This window comes from Pavona decussata, unplaced genomic scaffold (assembly GCF_977016875.1).
Source record: "Pavona decussata unplaced genomic scaffold, jaPavDecu1.1 SCAFFOLD_92, whole genome shotgun sequence".
Classification (NCBI taxonomy): Eukaryota; Metazoa; Cnidaria; class Anthozoa; order Scleractinia; family Agariciidae; genus Pavona; species Pavona decussata.
Genome location: NW_028145509.1, coordinates 3,076,136 through 3,098,453, shown reverse-complemented (window position 1 = coordinate 3,098,453; position 22,318 = coordinate 3,076,136). Strand labels below are relative to the sequence as shown.

The window sequence follows — 22,318 nt, the reverse complement described above, 5'->3', positions numbered from 1 at the left end:
TTGGAGGTCAGTTTCAAAGTCAAACTAAAATTAAGAATTTTTTAGCCTTCATGCATTAGGCTAGCAAGCAAAAAACAAATTAATACATTTGTTTGTATTAAAATTACTTTAAAACAAATAAAGTACAATGAAGAAAAACAAACCTTGTTAATACACATAATCTTGTACCCAGAATGTCTTCAGAGAAAACATCTGGTAAAATCAGTCATGTTCTCCAACCTGATTAGCCTAACCCTAACCCTAACCTGGTTCCCCTAAAAACAAACCCCCCTGCCCCTCCCCCTGCTACGGGCCTGATGTGTAAAGTTGCGTACTTAGCTCTATTCTTGTATCCAGATCTTCGTACACTTTGCATCTGGTAAAATCCATTGTAATGATGTAATCCTGATATTCTTCTTTCCAGATTGCACCAGATTGCATGTAAGAGTACCCAAATTGGCATTATTTTGTGCGAAGGCATTGATAATCAGGATTTACTTGTGGCATGCATTGAGAAGACCTTTTAGCCGCCGTCCTCAAATCCTCACGCAAATAAAGTGCTTGCATTAAAATTTATGAAAGTAATGAATGTAAAGCGTATTTTGGAACTGGAGCTGTCAGACTCACGCATGATAAATTTGGATCACTGTCAGACATCTTCGGGTCTGTTCTTTCTGGCAAAATAGATGGAAAATGGAACAGCACTTTTTTTTTCTATCCTCGTGTATCAGTACCTGTAGACTGGGCATGGTAGAAAATGACTCATTTCTTAGAAATTCTGCCAGTGGTGGTTTGGAAATCTGTTGATGAAACGACTGTGACAGAACGATATTGAGAACCTTAGCTAATTTTGAATACGGTTTTTGTTGATATTCGTGTAGGAGCTTGATGACAGTGAAGATTCAGTCGCTGAAGAAACGACACAGGCGAAAACTGAAGAAGTTCTATCAGATGATGAGACGCGGAATGATAAAACAGGTAGTCCATCGTCACCAGGCGAAACGAATTTGTGGTGCTAATGGAAATAAATTTGTTTTCAGCTTTTCATACTCTTTGATTCGACAATGGAATAAACGGAAAAGTAGAAGAAGAAAGAAAACAAATAAACATGTCCTGAAATATGGCTCATTCATACAATGATATATGGAACAGCGTTTGGAAAGACACTTTGGTGTTTTGAAAGCGATATACTTTCAACCACCTTGACTCTCGGTACTCGTTCAGAACTGTTTTCCCACCATAGAATTCCAAGAAAGTCTTTCATTCCTAATGGCTAATTAATTTTACTTTATTTCAACCACAGGCAGCCTAAGTTCACGTTACGAGAGAACGAGGAATAATTATAATTAGAGGGAACGGGATGCGTCCGTTGGAAATTTGAGAGCTTTATTAGAATTGTATGGGGAAGAAAATATCGTAGAATCCAAACATTAAATAAAGCTAACTTTGCACATCCATAATATAAAATGAATAAAACTAGGCCACCTCTGGCGTATTCTCTCTCCACTGGTTTGGACTTTCTTAGACCGGTCATGTTGAAACGCAGACCATGCAGACTGCAGACTGTGCAGATCGTGCAGACAGTGCAAAAGGAGGGTTTTTTTTTTTACTTGTACCTTAATTTTTCTTGTAAGACATTAATTAAAGTAGTAAATACTTTCACTAGTTTCCCGTTTCCTTTGTTACGGTGCAGGTGATCACTGCGAGTCTACTTAGTACCGCAACGCTTTACAATTTTCTATATTCTGTACGTTCACTTTGATAAAGCCAAAATAGCAACTTTTGCAAATTTTAAAGCTTCTACAGTCAACTCTCTCATAGCGACCACTTCTCGTGAGCGACCACCTCCCGTAAGCGACCACTTCGTAAACAACCGTTTTGTTTCTCAGTTAAATACTGTTTCTATAGCTCTCTCCTGTAAGCGACCACCACTCAATTTCTTAAGAGACCGCGACCACTTTTTAGGCCAGAAATTACACATATTCTTTTGTTTTCTGTTTCTGGTAAGCGACCACCCAACATAATCACGTATGATAGTTAGTGAAATCATCACTTAGAAGTGACAAAAGTTTAATTTTTAATGACGCTACTCCGGACTGCTGACAGATAATAACAGTTTACAGACAGAGAAGATGGCTATAATTAGATCTGTAGATAAACGGGACAAATCTGTTCCGAAATGTTATACAAAGTTTCATCAGAAGAATGAATAAATGTGAAAAAATCAAATAAATTAGTTTCTATTTGCTTAATTTAGCTGCTAAGGTAAAATTACGCTTATTTTGTTGATCTTTCCCGTAAGCGACCACTTTGTCTTGCACCAAGGTTACGAGAGAGTTGATTGTACTTATGTCAGTTATAAAACATTGGCAGAAGCCGTTGTTCGAACGTGGAAAGGAATTGCCACGCTGAAAACACTGGCAAGATTTTGGTCACGTGCTAGGCAACCAAATTCCTTCACATGTATCAAGTTAAATTTGGCAACAACACGATGAAAGGAACAAAATTTACGGAGGTTCTTGGAAGGATAACTGGACGCTTTTTTTATCTAATCCAGACGGGAGCCACAGTGCCTTTCCAATTATACCCAACTTGTGCCATTTTCAGCCCTTCGAAAAAGCCTTGAAACGCATCATATGTGTACCTGTTATGGTTATGGCTAAAAAATGAGAAAATTACAAGAAAACGTAAGGTACAAGAAAAAAAATAACACTCAGTCTGCAGTCTGCAGTCTGCATGGTCTGCGTTTCAACATGACCGTTCTTTTCTTAGACACTACTATTATTCCCATGATAAGACGTCTTGTGACCAGCCCAGGAATCGCAATGATCATAGGTTCGAATCCCCTTAGAGCCGGATTTGCTTAATTTCAACGTATAAATGTCCTCCATTTCACCCCACATTTTGCCACTTCCTTTTTGTTTTGAAAGCTAGATGTTTTGGTGGCATATAGTACCGGCAATGGCCTTAAGGACGCAACATGCACGCGGGGGTGTCACTGTTGTGAACACCGTTATGCGGATGGGCAAGAATGCTAGCTGTGCTTAGAAGTCCCATTTGGTTTTCAAAGAAATAGCATCGTTATGTTTAATTTTGTACTGAAACCGTTCGTAATCTGATCTTTTTAGTGTGCGCGCAGCTTTATTTATCACGTTATCGTATATATCAAGAAACACCGTAATCCATGAAGTGAGATCAGTTTTATGTCATTTCATAACAGTTCTTTGCATTTAGGTTTCTAATTTTTCTTGATCTACCAGTATATCTGAGATATGATGATGAGGACGACTCCAGTGCTTCGTCCGTTCGTGGTTGCCCGTTCAAGGGGCCAATGAAGTCAGAAGATGAGTTAATTGGTTCGTTAGGATATTACAAAAGACAAAAGAAAGTGTTGGAGGGTATAGTGCAGCAATTGAGGACCAACCAAAAAGAATCGAAGGCAAAAGAAGAAGATTTCAAAATAAATCTACAAACCCTAGAAAAGAAGCTGAGTGACAAAGAAGAGGATAATGTTGTACTAAAGAAAGCACACAAGGAAGAGTTGGAGAGTATAGTGCAGCAATTGAGAACCAGCCAAAAAGAATCGAAGGCAAAAGAAGAAGATTTCAAAATCAAGCTACAAACCCTAGAAAAGGAGCTGAGGGACCAAGAACAGGAAAATGTTGTACTAAATAAAGCTCTTTCAGAAACCAATCAAAGTAAAGATTATTATAAATCCCAGTTAGAGACACGTGACTGGGTCATTTCACGCGAAGACATTCAAGTTACAAATACATGCCTAGGGAGCGGAGGATGTGGATTTGTTCTCGAGGGCAGGTACTGTGGCTGTGCTGTAGCCATAAAGAAACTTCATTCTCTTGCTCCTCATGAACGCAAATTATTTCAACGCGAAATGGACATAGCTTCGCGCTGCCGTCATCCTTGCTTATTGCAGTTCATTGGAGCAACAAATGATGAAGAGAATCCTCTGTTTGTGACTGAGCTTATGGAAAAAAGTTTGCGAAAATTGTTACATGAACATCCAAAAAAGAAACTCTCTGATGCTGAAATTGCTATTATCTGCCTTGATGTAGCTCGGGCACTTAACTATCTCCACCAGAGAAAACCCACTTCCATTGTTCACCGTGATGTCAGCAGTGCAAACGTGTTGCTATGGCGACGTGGTAAAAAGTGGAGAGGGAAATTGTCAGATTATGGCACCGCTAGATTGGTGGAAGAGATGATGACGAGGTCCCCAGGGGCTATGATATATAGTGCACCTGAAGCTGCTACCCGTTATCAAACAGTTAAGGTTAGTGGATGATAAGCTTTTGTTGGATGAGGCTTAGCATGACAGCGAAAATTTATGAAGGCAAAGATTGGGGCTATTAATCAAAACAAAAGTCGTCAAGGTAGACAACAAATACCAAGCTCTTGATAGTGTTATTATCACGTGAAAACTGAATCAAAAAAATGTTTAATGATACACCAATTTGATTGCATTTTTAAAATACAGGCCGAAATATAGTTGCATGCGAACTTAGAAAGAAGTCTGTGAGAGTGTTTCCATGTAAATAAAAAATCAATTATTACGGGCAGATTTTTGGTATTTTTCGTGAAAATCTCGAGAAAAATAAAACTTATCACTGTCTAATTTCTGTCGAATGTAGAACGTTTTGCTATGAAAAAAGACCTTTCGAAAGAAATGAGAAAGTGATAAGTTTTATATGTTTTAAGATTTTAGCGAAAAATGCTACAATGTACCCGTAATAATTGATTTTTTATTTACTTGAAAACACTCTCACAGACTTTTTTCAAAGTTCGCCGACAGGGTATCCAGGTCAAGTAGTTTTATCATGAAAGTTTCGTTGTAAAGTGATCATCTAGATTTCGAGATAATCGACGTCATTTAAAATGAAGGGCGTTACCATTTTTGTCGCTTGAAACCAACAAAAACTGACTAAAGTTTGAATAGTTTGAAAATGTGGTATAGCTTGAGGGAATCGAAGCATGCCATTGATGACAACTTTTGATTTCACAAGGTTCACTCCAAGGCCAGTCCCCCTCCCACCTCCCCTTAGAAAGGTCTGATAATCAGGTTAGGTTTTGGTTAAAGAAATTAGAAGTTCAAATAAGTAAGGAGTGAAATCCCTTTATTGTTGTTTAGGTTGATGTTTACAGTTTTGGAGTTCTCCTTTGTGAAATGTGCATCCGGGAATCACCAGAAATCGAGAGGCGAAATGAACAAGTGGCACGTATGAACAACCGAGAGTTTAGAGACTTGGTAAAACGATGCCTGGAAGAGGATCCTGATCTGAGACCAGACATGGACGAGGTCATTGAGACACTGGAGCAGTTTGATGACACATCGTAGTCATTATTATCTTAAAGACATGTGAGTTTTAATTACCTTTTCCAATATAAAAACCGCTCTTCTACGTGGACTTTGTACGTTGAGAGTGGCAAGGCAGCAGTGCCAACGGAGAGGTCGCCTGCTGTGGGTTTTAAAGTCGTTTACACTAGAATTGCAGTTTTTTTTTTTTCGTATTACTCTTTTAGAACTAAAAACTTAAAAAAAAAAAAAAATCAGGACTTCTCTGGAAAAAAAAAATTGTGAAATTTTACTTTCTACCTTCTGAAAGACTTGTGTAGTCACTACGGTCGGCTGGTCTTAAAAGACAAAGGTATTTTTTTCTATTTTTTACGATTTTGACCTGTTCCTCTGGGAAGGTTGAACATGTGTTCCTCCTTGTCAAGCAGGCTTTAGGAGGAAACCTTGCTCGTGTGCAGCCAGCGTAAGAGTCATTGTAGTCTTAGAATTTAGCGATTTTCATCTGAAATGTCGCTGTTTGATACAGGAAGGTTTGTGTTTGTAGTCATTTGCAAATTGAATATTCTTTTAACGTATTTTTTGTCATTCCCATGTATCATTTTCAATTGTCTTTTTTTTAGTTTTAGATGTATTCAATTAAATTGGAATGTCAGGGAAAGTTATGGCCTCAAAAGCATTTTAATATGACTTTCAAAAAAAAGAAAACCTCAAACGGTTGCCTTTTCTTAACTATTTGTTTTGTGGAGATTACAATGTAGGTAGTCAGGTAACGTTTTTGGTCAATCGTGTTTACCACAAACTACTTTATGATAAGATGTCACGTGATCACGTGTTGTAAGTTCGCCTTGTGGATCAGCCAGTGATTGATCAAAAGCGTTTTGTGGTGCCTCAGGCACTGAATGGCTCTTTCACTGTTTTGCAGTTTTACGAAAGTTATCGTAAAAGGCCCTAAATATTGCTTTTATTGAATATTTAACTTATTTGCTAGCTCTATTTCTCATACAATTAACCAAGAGTAATCATTAGTGTTATGATAATTTAATTAGTTATACTTTATATGCTATAAGCGCTGTGCTCTCATTAGACAATACCTGTCACGTGGTAACAAAATCGGACGATAGTTATCAGATAAGAACAGTCGTCTGATTCGATATCCGTCGCTTGTTTTATCAGCGAGGAGAAAACTAAAAATCAGAATGTCAAATTTGAAGCCATTTCTTTAAAACGCAATCACAGTGTAATAAAAGCGAGTGAACTAAGGAGTAATCTCGTGCGTTCGAGCCTTACGCCTTAAATGGCTACAAGAGAGGATGAATCCTCTCTTAGCGGCTACTATATCTGTAACTGTAAAAGTATGTTCAAAAAATGCCGTGAATTCTGTACATCAGTTAGGGAGTATTGGTAAGATTTGTAACGTAGTGTTGTAAAGATTCAGAAATAATCGTATATACGACGTACTAAAAGTACTCAAGAGACTATGAGGTAAGAGAGCGAATCCCTGTGCCCCATGATAATTATTTTCAATCTTTTTTTAGTTCGCGCCATGCTATTTTGAGTTAAATTAAATGACGTCATTCTAACTGACCAACAAAATGTCGACATTAAAATAGCAACGCAAACAAAAATAGATTGAAAAAAATGTTCATAGGAAGAGGGGCATGTATGGGGGATTCGCTCTCTTACCTCATAGTCTCTTGAAGTACTTTGTACGCAAGTATCATGCTGTAATTTATTTCGTGTCATGCTGTTTATTAAAGATGAGGTACATGTTGCTGGGCAAAAAAAATTAAGGCTCGGTTCGATAATTAACTTTTCAAAAATAAACTGTTTCGTGCCGTTGCTTCTTAAGCAACAGAAAAGAATGAGCAGAGCTTGTCGCGCTGACAACAAATGTAAATAAACCCGCAGGGCCTGGGTTTGATGTTAAGAAAGCCGTCGAGTGTTAAGAGTGAAAAGCCGTGTATGAAAACCTTTGACAGGCAACATGAACCTTCAGCTGCTCGTAGGTTCTTTCTTTTTAAGAGATTCGTAGAGTAACAGCCACAGCAACAACTGGTATACAGTTGAACCTCTCCACAACGGCCACCTTGGGGACAGAAGAAAGTGGCCGTTATGGAAAGGTGGCCGTTATGGGGAGGTGGGGGTGTAATATGACACCTTTTTTTCGGGAAGTACAACATGCTTATTGTGCCAAGTTCATGCTTACTGTAGCCTGTAACAGCAATCCAATATTAAATAATATGTATAGATAAAATACACAATAAAACGTAAATAATGTTTTGAATCAAAATGTTAACGAGACGAAACGAGCAAGGTTCGCTTACTGCAGCATATAAATGGAACACAATCAAAATACGTATATCGTTAAAATGGGTACAGAAACGGAATGTTCCGAAGATAAATGTCGATTACTGCATCAGTTTATAAAACCAGGTTTTTACAAAAAAGAACTGTACTGGCCGTTGTCGAGAGGTTATTTTGGCAATTGGGGACGCACTTTGGTGGCCGTTGCCGTTGTAGAGAGGTTTAAACAAGAACTAATGTATGGACTGTCCGCCGGGACAAAAAAATGTGGCCGTTGTAGAGAGGTGGCCGGTGGCCGTTATAATTAGTGGAGGTTCGACTATATTTAAATGCATGACCATAGAAATCATACAGTATTGCAAAAGCACGGAACTTATATGCCGATCAATTCGAAACTGTAACATCCCCCTGGGCATTTGAACTATTGAAAATTAGGCCGTTTAAATTTCCGCCACGCGGGGCCAAAAAGCAGTTCAATGCCCTACAATTTAAATGCTCCCAGACCTCTCCTTGAGGAAGCATTCTCAGCTTTAATCGATCATTAATTATTCACACTTTGCAAACATTGATATATTAATGACACCTTCAAAACTATTTTGAAGCCGTTTTGAGTGTGCCGTTCGCTCACAAATGCGAAATCCTGTCCTTGGAAAATTCCACACCCCGATGAATCAGGCATGGTACACGGACAAATGCCCGGGATATGCCCGGAGAGGATGTTGAAGGTTCGAATTGATCGATGCATTAGCAAACTAAAAAAACATACTGCAATTTGTTAAAGATAGAGGAAGAGAAATTAAGTTACATCAGTCTTAATTGAAAATAATTTGTTGGCCATGATATCAAAGCATGATGATAATAGGATTTTCATCAATAGAGTATCAATTATTTTTGGTATTTGGACGGTGATACTGTACTTTCTTGAAAGCCCGTCCCTAAATTTAGAGTACATTAAGGAAAGTAGAAAAGCAAGTGAATTTCGTCTTCAGTTTGATTAGATCGACAAGTAGGAAGGGCCTATTGTCCCTCGGCAATGTATCATATCTACCAATTTCAATGTAAGGGCCTGATAGAAAAGGAGCGTAAGTGGTTATTTGGCCCTGGCATCTAACTCTTGAGTGGTTCCTTTCTCATCCGTTTAAAGCTAAAAGCTCTTAACGTAACAGCAAGTCTGTAGGCTCTAATTTGGCCTAAAGATTTGTTATCGCTTAAAACAATAGAAAAGGCATCACTTGACAGTTGGTTTAGTTTTCATAAGCTTTTTGGGCATTCGAGCTCTTTTTAAAAATCACAAAGTAAATGTGCAAGAACAAGTGACACAAGAATCAGTCTGTATGCATCCCATACTAGAACAAATTAATTTTAATTTGAATGCACGACAAATTACACTTAATATAATTGCGCCATTTCTCCACCGGGCCCTTTCATAACAAGCCTCTTGTAGGGTCTGAAAAGTACCAGGACGTATATTTGTTCTTATTTTTGTTAGAAAATTCTTGTTTTTAGAGCGCTGAAGAAAATGTAAAATTTATTTTTCTTGTATTACATTCAAATTAACATATTTTATTTTAGCGCCATTTTAGGAAATTGATTCAAAATCAATTATAGAATTCGGATCGTTTCTCGTAAGATTAGAGTAGAAGCTATTTTTGTAGAAAAGAAAATACCTATGGACATAAAAAAAACTTGTTTAAAGAACAGGGTCATTGTCCTTACTTTGAAGATAAAGGGTGAAGTAAAGTATGTTTTCACTAATTGTGATGATTAGAGGAAACCAGGTTCAGCTTTAAATGCCACATTTGAAGGTGTAAGCCTGGTTCTCCCTTGTGAGATAAGCGTCAGACGCGCAGAGCCTTTGATTTTCTTCATTTTTATCCTCGTACTTATCTTACATTGGTTCCCATTAGTGAAATAAGCACAAAAAAAGAGGCGACATGCGCAGCACTGCTAAGCTCTTGTGCGGTAAAAAGTGCTAAGCGCTTATGTCACACCGATTCACACGTGAAAATTCAAGAAAATGTTGCTTGCGCTTGTCTTAGCTCAGTTGGCCGCAATTTCGTTTGCTAATCGTCCATTAAAGAAATATGCTTGTCTTGGTAAGTTAGCCTTGAAAAGTTTCAATGATTTGATTGTACGGCAATGTGTAAACTAGACTCCGTGCTTCAAGGTTAAGACGAGATTAAAGGGCTACTCGAGACTTTGGAAAAAATTACAAGTTTTCGAGATGTCCGGAAGAACTTGGGTATTAACTGAGTCAGTGTTTGTTCAAGCTTACACCATTCCCGACCCCAGAGCCGCTCCTTCCCGCCATCAGTCATGCGCAAAAAGGGAAGAGCTCTGCAGTCGAGAATGAGCTTATTCGGGCTAATCCAGCTACATCTGCCAGCATTCATTTTTTAAAGCAGTCGACGGACCATGTCACCCCAGGCGCATACGCGCGTTGATAAGAGGCACTTTGAAATCGGTTAGCGCAGCTATTTTTTAAAAATGAATCATGCAGACTGTTAAAGGCTAAATCTATTCTGTCTTAATAGTAAATATATAGAGAGTGTAAATATGGGCCAGTATATCCTGCGCATTGTTATCTATGATTATACTTACTTCAACCTCCTCTACATGTGCCAGCTACTTTTGTTCTCTTTGTGTGTAATGGAATTGGCTTTCCTGACATTCGTAAAAGCTGAAGGTTATTGTTGGCTTGCACCGGTGATATCGCTCCTCAAATAACAGCCAGGAACAATCATGAAAACTCGACTAATGAACGTTCTCCATTTTTGAAGTTGGGCTGTTCTAAAAACGTCCTTGTTTAATTGCAACTGAGAAAACAATGTGTTTTGCAGAAAACCAACTCTAAATCAACAACAGATCAGTTTTGTTGCGCGCCTATAGCAAACTATGTTCAGTATAAAATGGAGTCAAAACTTTCAATACCAGCGCTTTCTGTATTTATCATTCTTAAGTTCTATTTCTAAGAGAAACGAGTTTACAATTGCACCTGTTCTTCCAGAGAAAAATAATTTTACTAGCCTACACAATTCATGCTAATTAGATGACTTCGACATGACAGTACAATAGCTAGGCAGTCGACATGATCTAATCGGTCAGGGCGGGAATCAACGCTTACTTTGCTGTGAACCTCCAGAAGCTGGTGGTCAACGAAGATTTCAAAAATCAAGGAGTTTAGGAATACAAACAAAACAAAACAAAACAACAACAACAACAAAACATCCCGTAGAACATCACACGACGCCACAAAGGCTAAACTACAGTACAAATGCACTACACTTTTGAGTGATATTTAATATGACAAGGATACTGTTGTGGTGGTCTTTCCTGAAGAGCCATTATCCAGAAGAGGAAACGATAGCTTTTAACTGCTGCATAGTAGCTCGGCGGGGTATTAAACTTACGATCAGGCGCAGTTTCGTGTCCTTCGGCTAAACCATTCCCTCGGCAAAACCAAAACGAAAGCAACTAAATGCCTAAAAAACCGCTGCCGCCAAATGAAAATTTATGCTTCCCGTTACAAGTTCTCTTGAGCGTGACAACTCGTAACTTTAATTGCTTCCTGGAAACCTTCGTAAAGACTAAGAAACCTAATAAGGTAGTGTACGGGGGAAGGGGGTGGGTACTCTCTATAATGGTCTATACGGTGAGGCTCTGCCCTAAAGGGGGGCCTTTTTCAGGCTGGAGGTACAGTCAATTCTCTCGTAAGCGACCACCCTTGGTGCACGACAAAGTGGTCGCTTACGGGAGGTGGTCGCTTACGGGAACTTGAGATCAACAAAATAAGCGTAATTTTACCCTAGCAGCTAAATTAGGCAAATATAAACTAATTTATTTGATTTTTTCACATTAATTCATTCTTCTGATGAAACTTTGTATAACATTTAGCAACAGATCTGTCCCGTTTACCTACAGATCTAATTATAGCCATCTTCTCTGTCTGTAAACTGTTACTATCTGTCAGCAGTCCGGGGTAGCGTCATTAAAAATTAAACTTTTGTCACTTCTAATAAATGATTTACTAACGATCATACGTGATTATGTTGGGTGGTCGCTTACCAGAAACGGAAAACAAAAGAATATGTGTAATTTCTGGCCTAAAAAGTGGTCGCGGTCTCTTAAGAAATTGAGTGGTGGTCGCTTACAAGAGAGCTCTTGAAACGGTATTTAACTGAGAAACAAAACGGTTGTTTACGAAGTGGTCGCTTACGGGAGGTGGTCGCTTACGAGAAGTGGTCGCATGAGAGAGTTGACTGTATACGTGACTCAATTAACATTTCCTTGAAACTTTATTTCAACATAAAGGTTAAAAGGTGACTTTAAATATCGCTACTCAGTAAGAAATTTTAACCGATCGTGTCTCAAGTTGCAAGCAGTCATTACACCACACAAACAGAGGGTGGTTTGCCTGTGCTTATCGTTGCCAGATCTCTTGTGGTAGAAATGCACGTGTCAGCGAATAAACCAAACTGATTGCAGGACTGACACTACGGCAAAAGCGCACAGTTTATTTGGGCCAATAGGGGATCCGTTGTTGTTGGGCTGTAATTAACCTTATGTCTTAAACACAGTGAACCGGCAAGTTGAAGTTCATTAGAGAGATTAGGAGTTTTAGTGGCTTGTCTGTGTTCTCTAAAGCGTGCACGAAATAAGCATGTGTTTAGTTTCTCCTCCGTACTGATTTTTACATCTCAGGCATTCAATCATGTAGTTAAGATTAGTTGATTATTAGCTATTTGTTGTTTGATTTTCCGTACTTCTCCTGTGTTGATAAATGCAGTATGTTAAAAGAGTTTCCTTTCCTGTCAAAAATGATATATTTTAAAAAAGGGGAAGGGTTCGGACCTCGGAGTAGAGCCTCCCAGTGTAAAACTTTGTTGAGTACCCCCTCCTCCCCCCCCCGTAGTGTATGACATAACAAAGACAGCAGGGAATATTCATACTAAGTGAATCAGACATATTTTCAAATATGATCACTGTAATGACCTGTTATATCAAACGAACAAGTAAGAGAAGAAATTAATTAGAATATTCAGGTCACTGTATTACAGTGAAATCCGACTCTCTGTGTTGAGTGACTGACCCCATGATCTTATATTTAGTGATGTAATAAGAATAAGCAGTGTTATTTCGTCTGCTGTCACTGTGGATTCGCCTGTATTGTAGTGGTTATCACGTCTGCCTTGAACGCAGCATACCGGGTTTGGAATCGTCGGCAGTGAATCATATAGTACGTTATATGCTTTTACACGTTAACCTACTTTGTTCGTTTGATCACTTATGTCCAAAAATGCACCTTACCCTGAAATTTGGGTACTTCATATAAAACAGACCTTTTGGTATTTGTGTTTTAGTAAGAATTAAGGTTGGGGACACCTTGTGATATCTATCATACAGTTCATGAACTCATAAGCCTACATTTCTGGACATCATGAGTGAGCCAAGAGAGGAAGACCTCTTGAGAAAACTTAATACGACAGCGACACGGTGAGAGACCAAACCGAAAGTTCATTTTTTACTGGCTCTCGGTTTGACCTCTATCATGTCGCTGTTTACGCAACGGCAGATCAGCCTTGCACAGTTATTTCAGCTACTTATGTTTATTTCTGACTGATTAGATCTTTCACAGATCCTGCGTATACCAGCAGCATTTTCGTACGCGGTCCTTTGGAGCTTATTCTTTTCTAATATATCCACCCAGGACTCTATTGTCCTGGTGCACTTTTCTTGAAGTAGGAGAAAGAAGCACGGAAAGGAGTTGTCTCTTATGCCTGAATTCTTTTTACAACTGCAAAAATTTTAAAAACCCTTCGCCACAGGGCCGCACCTATAGCATTTTTTTGTAGTGGGGGGGGGGGGGGGGGCAACCTCCGCATACCCCTCACAGGGACCGGTCTTCCGTATACATACAGGGTTTCTATTCGGAGTTGTTTTTTTTTACCCTTACAAGGGCAGCCCAAATTACAAAATCGTTTTTTTCATAAGAGAAGTTGTATTGGATTTTGCCTGAATTGTATAATTAGTTGGAATTCACATTGAAGGAAGATTTCTTCAGTCAATTAGTCGATTTTCTTGTGATTTTGAACCAAGAAAGCTACAAGAAATAGCTCAGCAAACCTAAACACTGGATCAGCAAACTCAAATATTATAGACTGAATGAAGAACTTATTCGATTCTAAATTCGATAATACTTTGAAGTTCTTGATGTTCAACCGGCTTCGTTCACTATTGTCGTGTTTCTGTTTTCAGCCAGATGCCGCATTCTTGTCAAGTTTGGAGGTATTAATAAACAGTGGATTGAACGTTGTTCGGAACAATTAATAAGAACTTCCTGTAGTTATTCCGAGTTCTCCCAAGTTCCCTACAGGTGTCACACCTACAAATGACTAATGATCTTACGATTACTAGTTCGGATGCTCTACCGTCACTGGGCTGCAGGAGACTAACTGCAGCCCTGAACCTCCCTTTGCGACCACCTCTCGTAAGCGACCACCTCTCATTAGCGACCACTTTTCCAAAGTACCAAACGTTTTCAAGTCAAATCACTATAGATGGAACCTCTTGTAGGCGACCACCTCTCTTAAGCGACCACTTTAAGAGATGATTGTTTAAAATTTTTTTCAATTGTTTTTAACCTCCCGTAGGCGACCACTTGACACACAATTTGCTGTATCTCTCACGGGCGGAAATTGAAAAATGTGTCGCTGTAACATATTGGCTACATGATTACAACGGACGCCGTAAATCTCACAGTCGGAGTTACCGGAAGTGTTTCCCGATATAGCTCAATAGCATTGAAACAATTGATGAAATACACATGCACTTTACTCCACCCTGAATTAAACTTAAATCAGATTGAATCCCTTGTAGGAAAAAACTCTCTTATCTTTTATCGTTCTTATCCTTTTGAAATTGCTTATGTTCCGTTTCCTAAAAAATTTAGACAGCGCCACCTGGAGTAATAAAAGAGTCAAGTTTCTTTCACAATAATTGTCTCAATCGCAGTATTAAGTAGTTTATGAGATACAAACAATAATCACCATAGACCCTAAGATTTTTTTGCCTAGAATAATTTTGGACCAGTAGCTGAGAAAAGTTATTACTATGGGTTTCGATCAGCACTGGCAAAAGGGTTAGGTCTTCGCAATTACCATATGTAAATTACCCTAAAGTTTGACCCCCTGTGGTCTGACCTCTGGTAAGCGACCACCTCCCGTAAGCGACCACATATCCTTGACATTATGGGTGGTCGCTTACGGGAGGTTCGACTGTATGATCAAACTATAGTCTAAATAATGCTGGGATAGGGAGAGGACCCTGGGAACGAGGTTGGAGGTTGGGACTGGGACGTAAACAACAACCGCTGAACATGGAGATTGCGGAACTGGAGGAATTAATTTCCATTTGGAGGCAGAGGTTTTTGGTTTGCCAGTCTTCAGGGTTTTCACCTTCATCACTGGAACGGTTAGACGAATATCGAGGGGAACGAAAAAAATGCGGCTATTTTGAAAAGGAGGAAAGCTACGGGTTGCCCTCCTGCAGTGACTCTTCAAGGAAGACCGCCTCAACAGTATCCTTAAATTTTCTTCATATGTTGGCGCACGTCTTTCTTAAAGTTGTGCAGAGTTTACAACCTTGTTTGTTTCTTGTCATCTTTCACCAATCGTATTTCTTTTTGGACTTATTCCTCAACTCCTGGATCTCAGAAATCCTTATGGATCAGCAAATCACTGAGCCAATTCATGCCCATAGCGGGGTAAGTGTTGAATATCTGTAGTATAAGTTTGAGTTCGATCATGAAAGAAAATTGCTTCCGTTTGTAGATATAGTAAGCTCAATAGGCGTCGAACTATCCTCACGTTGAAGTCGATTGAAATAAACTTGAATGTAGCCCGACAGTTGATTCAAACGTGAACTCGATCCAGTTGTGCTAGAACAAAATTACTACGTTGTAACAAACTATACATTGTGGAAAATTATGAATACTTTATCAACAATCAATCAATTAATGCATGTGTTGATAGCTGAGTTTAATCGTTTGTCTCACGATTGAGTCACATAGATGTGGTTCACGACGTTTTGACCGCTATACTGCTGGTCTTGATCAAGCGATGGTGGCTACTGTTTGCATAACAGTGTAAAAACTATTAGCACCTTGGTTGGTGGTGATTGCTGCATTTGGATCCTCTCTTAGGCTGTTGTTGATTGGTGGATTTCAATCCTTGTCATTCAGACTAGAAATTGTTTCCTCAGCACCTTGGTACCAACCAGCTGCTGTGTTGTTTGATTGTGGGCATTCACGAATCTGGAATTTCAATATTTCCATTATCCCTGTTGATGTTGTCAGGGTGATGTCTTATGTGAATAGCCTCTTTAACCCTTTGGGTATACCAATGTGGGTCTTGGTCCCAGAGTGGATAGTGACCCGTTGCATTGCTGTGTTCTGAACGGCAAAGGGTTGGGTTCGAGTAAGCAGTTAATGTCTACATGTATCGTGTTCTTTAATCCATTCATGCATTAACGCTTCCTGTCTCTCCAATATAGACGTTGCCACACTTGCAGGGGATCATGTCGACTAGTTTGTCTTGTTTTGCAGGATCGACAGTGTCCTCAGGTTGCACTATGTGTGACCTAAGTGTTGTGTCAGATCTGAAAACTGTCTGTATGCCCTGTTGTTGTAGGCAACAGGAAAGAACCTCTGATAACCCTCTGATGTATGGTAGCACCGCAGTAGATTTAATTTCAGGTGCAGATAACCTTTAAAAACAAGAACTGTCATGACTGGTGTTTCTTTTCTTGAGAGATAACTGATTGGCAGTTGGCAATACCCCATTTTACAGATAATTTGTGAGTGGTGTGAATGATAATTATGCCAGGTACTGGTCAGTGTGTGTAGGCTTTCTGTAAACACTAGTGGAAAGGTAGCCATCCGAATCTCTAGTTATGAGATGTTATTTCTAGTGCTGCAGATGTGTTCAGGTTTGTCATTTATGTAACAATTAATGCCATTGCATGTTTAATAAATAATAAATTTATCTGAACTTGTTAACAATTTATGAAATCATATAACAAAGTACTTTTTGTTGACTAAACTAGCTGTTTTAATTTTCAAACAGAGAAAGCGAAATGAGAACGGATTGTCGAGAAGAAATGAAGCCTCCAAATCTGAAGATGAGGAGCAGCTCAAGACTGAGGTAATTGCTTTGTATTATTAAGTTACTTCCACTTGACATAAAATTGTTGGAAATACCAATTGTTTTAAATTTCTTTAAAAAACATGCTTGGAAAAGAGAGATCAAAGTATGATTAAATTGTTTGTCTTATGACTGTGTAGCATTGTATGGCACAACAGTAAGGCATATATTATATATATAATGGACTGTTGTTATATGTAAGCCAGAGTCAACACTTTGATCACACTGTCTTAGCGTGACCTAACGAGGTTGTCGATCTGAAAAAATAAATAAAAGAAAAAAAAGAAGACTGGGTAGGCTACAAAATTCCCCGTAAATGTGGCAAAGTCAATATTGGGTAACCTGGGATAACGATGCATGAACAGATTAAGGAACATGATTAAGCTCAGACCTCAGCGGCTTCAGAACATGCAAATACTGAGGCCAGACGCTATACATGTACTCTCTGGGACAAGGTTAGTTTATTGAAGTTCTGCAATCCTCACTGGTACACCAGTAGGTTTGAAGAGACTATAATTCACATAGGACTTCACCCTTATGTTAACAACATCAATGGGGTCAGCAGAATTGAAATTCCTGTATCAAGGATGCCTATGCTCAAATAGTACAAAAGCCAATTTAGTACCACAACAAACCCCTGAAGGAACAGACTGACTGTAGTTTGAACAATGAGGATGCAATCCTCCAACCTATTGTACAAAACCATATGATACCCAAGGATCGAAATGCACCAATCACCACCAATTACTAGGCTAGATTTATACAAAGCTATTATCAGTGTATCAAAGAAAAAGCTACGTTTAATTTTACGAACTAAACAGCTAAAACTATTTACAGTAGTGGCAGTTTGCATTTCATCTGCTTAAGAGAGTTTCAGTTCCTTATGTGAAGAGTACATGTACATGTACATGTAAGTACAGTGTACATATTAATGAATGAAGTCTGTTAGTTTGTTGTCTAATAACTAGTGGCAATGATATTGTAATTTGATAACTTCTCTCAGACCATAATACTGTACAGTATTCCTTTCAATTTGGCACAAGCTAAGATAAAAGTATGCTAAACCACTAAACATTTATAAAGAAGGACAAGCAATTTTTTTGTACTTGCCTATTTACAAGTGATGCAATGCATGCCTAACTTTTGAAGTAGAACTCTGTATGAACTACTATTATAGTAATAATTATAATAATAATAAAACTTTATTAATCTAATAATAATAATAATTTAAAACAACACAATTGACAGAGAGCTTGTCTATTAGGTGACTCCAATTTATCTGTATTTCTTACCTCACAAAAGAGCCAAACACAACAGCAAATAATGAAAGACAGGCACTATAAAGGCCTTAAAAAAACATCCAAAAAAGTGGGGGAGCTAAAGCCCCCCAGCCTCTCCCCCTCCACAGTCCCGTGTTGACATATTACTCACAGGTTGATTACAAGTAGGTGGAATGGCGGCATCAAAAGAATGTCCACAGGCTGCCTTACTTTCTTTCTCGCCCCCTCTCCGAGCTTGATTTTTGTCTTCGTCCTATATCCCACTTGGGAGCCTGTTCACAGGCTATTTAAAAATATTGTAACAAAAAGTTAAAAGGGAGCTTACATGTAATTTGGCTATATTTCCGCCGCTCCACAGACGTTCGTGAGCCATGGACGGCAACCGGCCGAATGAAGTTGAATGTGTCCTTTTTTGGCGTGGTTTTTCTCCTTACCACCGACAAGAAAAGTTCTTGTTGATGTCTGTGGCTTGATGTTACAAATTGCTGGTACGAAAATGCTCTAGAAAGGGAAAAGTAAAATTTCTGGTTGCTGTCCGTGGCTCAAAGATGTCTGTGCTTAAGTTCCCTCAAATTAATAAAATGAATGACAACAATCAGGTATTTTGGTAGAAGGTTTGTTGCCCAAGAGAGGGATTTTATTAAATTAGCAGGTGGCTTTTTCAATTGATTGACTGGTGAAAACAATAACTAATCACACTTTAACTCTACAATCTCAGAACCCATGAAAGAGTAAAGCTTGGTTTTCCATTAAATCTCAATTTACAAATAACAAAGTCTGCTAAATCAACTTTAAACCTGTCTACAGGTAGACCACAGTTGGTTTTCTTAGATGGTAAACAGTGGTTGTTTCACACATGAAGAATGCCTTGCTTGTCTAATTTAAAAGGGCAGTCAGTGGGTGGTTACTTTTTCCAGTCACACAGAGAGCTTAATATCTATGACTAAAAATAAATATGATTAGCATGCTAAATCGTGCTTCACCAGTGACTTTTAGGTGACCTCTACCTTTTTATACATTTATAATTTTTTACATGCGTTTGGACAATTAGCCCAAGTAACTACCTGCAAACAAAACTAGTGCTCTGGACCCGGTTGTTCAAAAGCTGATTAACGCTAATCCCCCAATAAAAGTTAATTGAGGTTTTCATCTCTCTCGTTAAAATGGTTTTAAAAGCTGATTGTAAGCTTAAGGTAAAGAAAAGTCTAAGTCAAAACTGACAGGCAAAAATCTTTTGGAAAAATTATTTTTTGTTGGTAATTAAACTCGAATCAAACTTCATGTCAAACCAGGATTAGATTAATCAGGCTTTGAACAACTGGGCCCTGGTGTATTTTGAGTGCATTCAATGGTTCAGGTAAAGTTGAAGCTGCTTTTGCAAGGCACCAGTACTGATGGCTATAGTGTCAAAAGAAAGTCACTGTCAGTGTACATGTATGATTTAATTGGTGGCTATATGGCTTGGCTCCACTAATTAAATGTTTTTTTTTTAAGGTCTTTTGAAGAAGATGCATACATGTATGGGGGGAGGGGAGGGGGGGATTGAGTTTAAACCCTTGAATTTCTTGAAATAAAAATTTTATCAGTTTTTAAATTCACTCAGAGGCAGATCAACTTGCATCTTTTGGACAATTATTTTTTTGCATGTTTCTCTTCTTTTCAGAAATTATTTGGTAAAGTCAGAAGTATTCTAAATGAGCTGACACAGGAGACGTTTCAGGAACTTAAACAACAGATTATTGACCTAGATATTGACACTGAAGAGAGACTGGAAGGGTTGGCCGACCTTATAATTGAGAAGGTTTGTAGTCTACATGTAGTTAATTCTCAATGTACCTAATGTAAGTATTAAGTTAAAAAATCTGTGACAGAACATGGAAATTATAGATCTCTCGGAGAGTCTCTCTTCTAAGTTAGAGTAAATAACGAAATACTGAAAGTATGTTTAAATTTATGCTATATTGTTTTAAGATTAGTATACAGGGTTCTTGTTAGGAGACGGTAACCAGTTGTTTTTATGGTCTATTAATGTTACTGGCCATTGCCGTGAAAAAAAAAATGTTTCCAAAGTTCTTGAAACCACACTAAAAATTGATAGTGTTTTGAAAAGGCTTGTCCAGTTTTTAGGAATTTCCTTTCCATAAATAGTGCAAAAACGTCCAGCAGATAATATCACTTTGAAAATCCATAACCTGTAAAGAAAATGCTCTTGGTTTGAGCATTTTCTTTTGCCAAAAACAGCGCTGACTTCAAGCTCCGCCATTCCTCCTGCGGCCCCTATCTTGCTCCCATGATTTCGTGGGAGACAAAAGCAAGATGGCGTCCACCTGGTATTTCAAATTTATTACCTCCTTTTACAAATGAAGGGCTGGGAGCATAACCGACTTATGTCGAATTTCAGCCCGTTTTCCGAGTTTGCTCGGATTTGTCCGAATTTTTGCATGTGAACTTCAATTCGATTGAAAAACATTGTTCAGTATTTTTTTCCGCCGATTTGTGTTTCATATTAATGCCATTCGGAATTGTTACCATCTTCTAAAGAAAAATCGATAACATTATAGTCACTATGGATGACCAAAAGGACAATGCATTGAGTATTAATATTTGTATTAAATAGGAACTTGTTGTCTTTGAACCACGGCACACGAAAGCGGTCTTTCTCGCGGGAGAAACGAAAAGAATTCTGTTACACTTTCATTTGATTGTTACAAACTACTACGTGCGTGACAGGAATGTAAGAAACGCACCTCAGATACAATACGTCATCAAAATGTCCGCACAGTTCTCGGCCACAGTTCTCACCACTAAAAAGTCATTTATATATGTTCGTTGGTAATGTTTTACCTTTGGCAGCGTGTAAATGCTTTGTTTATCATTAGATCGCCATGTTGAAATGCTTTCCTAAAGGTGTTTCACAGAGGAAATCTATTTTCCAACAGTTCTCACCCCATTACGTAAAAATAATTCAAAATTCAATTAGTTTCTTTATTGCGACATGGGCGAGAACTGTTGCCAAATTACTAAGACACACTTTTGCTGTGATCAAAAGGGGTAGAATAGAAGGGCAACAAATCGGTTTTTCATTGAGAGAAAAGTTTATCTCGAAACAAGCCATTTCCTTTCCTGCAACACGATTTGAATAAGCGAGAACTGAGGGCGAGAACTGTTACGCATTGAAAGAAAACAAGTTCTATGTCACGCACTGCGTGACTTACGGCCTTAATGGCTTTCAAGAGACCGGTCTTTGTATGAAATGCAGTTATTTTCCCTTACGGTTAAGTGAAAAGTTACAACCATGTTAATGAAATAATGTGACAGTGTTGCTTGAAGTTCGTTATGCTACTAGTTTGTTTTATCGCCCCGAAAGGAAAACACAAAATTGGAACTAGCACTTTTTTGAAATCACGCGAAAGCTATTTGCGCCACACTTAACCTACGGCTAAAAAGAGTAACTTTCTTGACTTCGTTAATGCACAAAGCGAAAATATGCACCATAGGACTTGGCTGACCGAAAACCGTAACTTACATTCCAATGTTTCCACTTCCCAAATACGCACGGTTACCTTACAATAAGAACGCGCGGTCCGAGTCTTCTTAACCGACGAGCACGACGTGGACAACATCTCTAACAACATTAACCTTCCAAGCACGTTTACTAGTAAACAAGGAAACCACCACATTCCCCTCCCCTCCCCCCCCCCCAACTCAATGTTGTTTTCTGGGTCACGAACAGTCTCCTGGCAAGCATGACCTTCCAAATCAACATTGCATAATGGGGAGGGGGGGGGGGGGGGGAGAAAAAACTGTGGTAGAATTAAGAAGAAAGAAACAGTGAGTGAGTGGTTTCTACATCTGTTTTCGGTTGTCATTGCATAGGGGGAGGGAGTGGGAGAGAGAAGTAAAGTTCTGTGGTAGAATTACAAGAGAGAGAAATAGTAAGCAAGTGGTTTTTGCGCTGTTGGTGTTTGGTTTTCTCAAGGAGTTTTGTACACGATTGTAACACCGCGAAATGTTTTCAAAACCAGGGAGAGCAAAAATTGGGACAAATGCAAGCGAAATCGTAAACTGGGCTAAAATTCGACATAAGGCGGTTATGCTCTCAGCTCTTCAAATATTAACAAGAACCCTGTTATTGCTCAGTTTTTAACAGTTTAAAATCCTAATACGGAAAGATTTCCGCACAGCCCCGTACATTAATAATTGTGGATGCATCACTGTCATCAGTCATACCAACCCTCCTATAC

The 22,318-nt window shown here is 38.7% G+C and overlaps 2 protein-coding genes across 8 annotated transcripts in view; both read left to right on the top strand.

The window, feature by feature from the left end:
- The window catches only part of LOC146473882 (uncharacterized), a 195,543-nt gene that overhangs the window by 54,988 nt on the left and 118,237 nt on the right, over positions 1 to 22,318 (top strand). For 2 of the 7 annotated variants that reach the window (XM_085117835.1, XM_085117832.1), the window contains exon 1: positions 14,985 to 15,170. The exons of 3 other annotated variants lie outside the window; for them this stretch is intronic. Coding sequence is in view for 2 of the 4 variants with exons in the window: in XM_085117827.1 (XP_084973953.1) it covers positions 16,717 to 16,794; positions 19,738 to 19,875 (216 nt within the window). In the remaining 2 variants the exon portion in view is untranslated. Of the gene's footprint in view, positions 1 to 14,984; positions 15,171 to 15,306; positions 15,357 to 16,716; positions 16,795 to 19,737; positions 19,876 to 22,318 lie in introns of those variants that run through there. 2 more of the 7 variants (XM_085117827.1, XM_085117830.1) reach the window with 2 other exon arrangements.
- On the top strand, positions 654 to 9,349 carry LOC146473884 (putative serine/threonine-protein kinase kinX). The gene is made up of 5 exons (XM_085117888.1): positions 654 to 957; positions 3,240 to 4,270; positions 5,126 to 6,744; positions 6,981 to 8,889; positions 9,029 to 9,349. The coding sequence occupies exons 2-3, from the start codon at positions 3,311 to 3,313 to the stop codon at positions 5,330 to 5,332; spliced, it is 1,167 nt and encodes a 388-aa protein (XP_084974014.1). The 5' UTR covers positions 654 to 957; positions 3,240 to 3,310; the 3' UTR covers positions 5,333 to 6,744; positions 6,981 to 8,889; positions 9,029 to 9,349.

Bases quoted from the DNA above. Each gene is read 5' to 3' on its own strand.
- LOC146473884 (XM_085117888.1), top strand. From the start codon at position 3,311: ATGAAGTCAGAAGATGAGTTAATTGGTTCGTTAGGATATTACAAAAGA. The intron at 4,271-5,125 runs GTTAGTGGATGA...ATTGTTGTTTAG, and splicing joins CCCGTTATCAAACAGTTAAG to GTTGATGTTTACAGTTTTGG.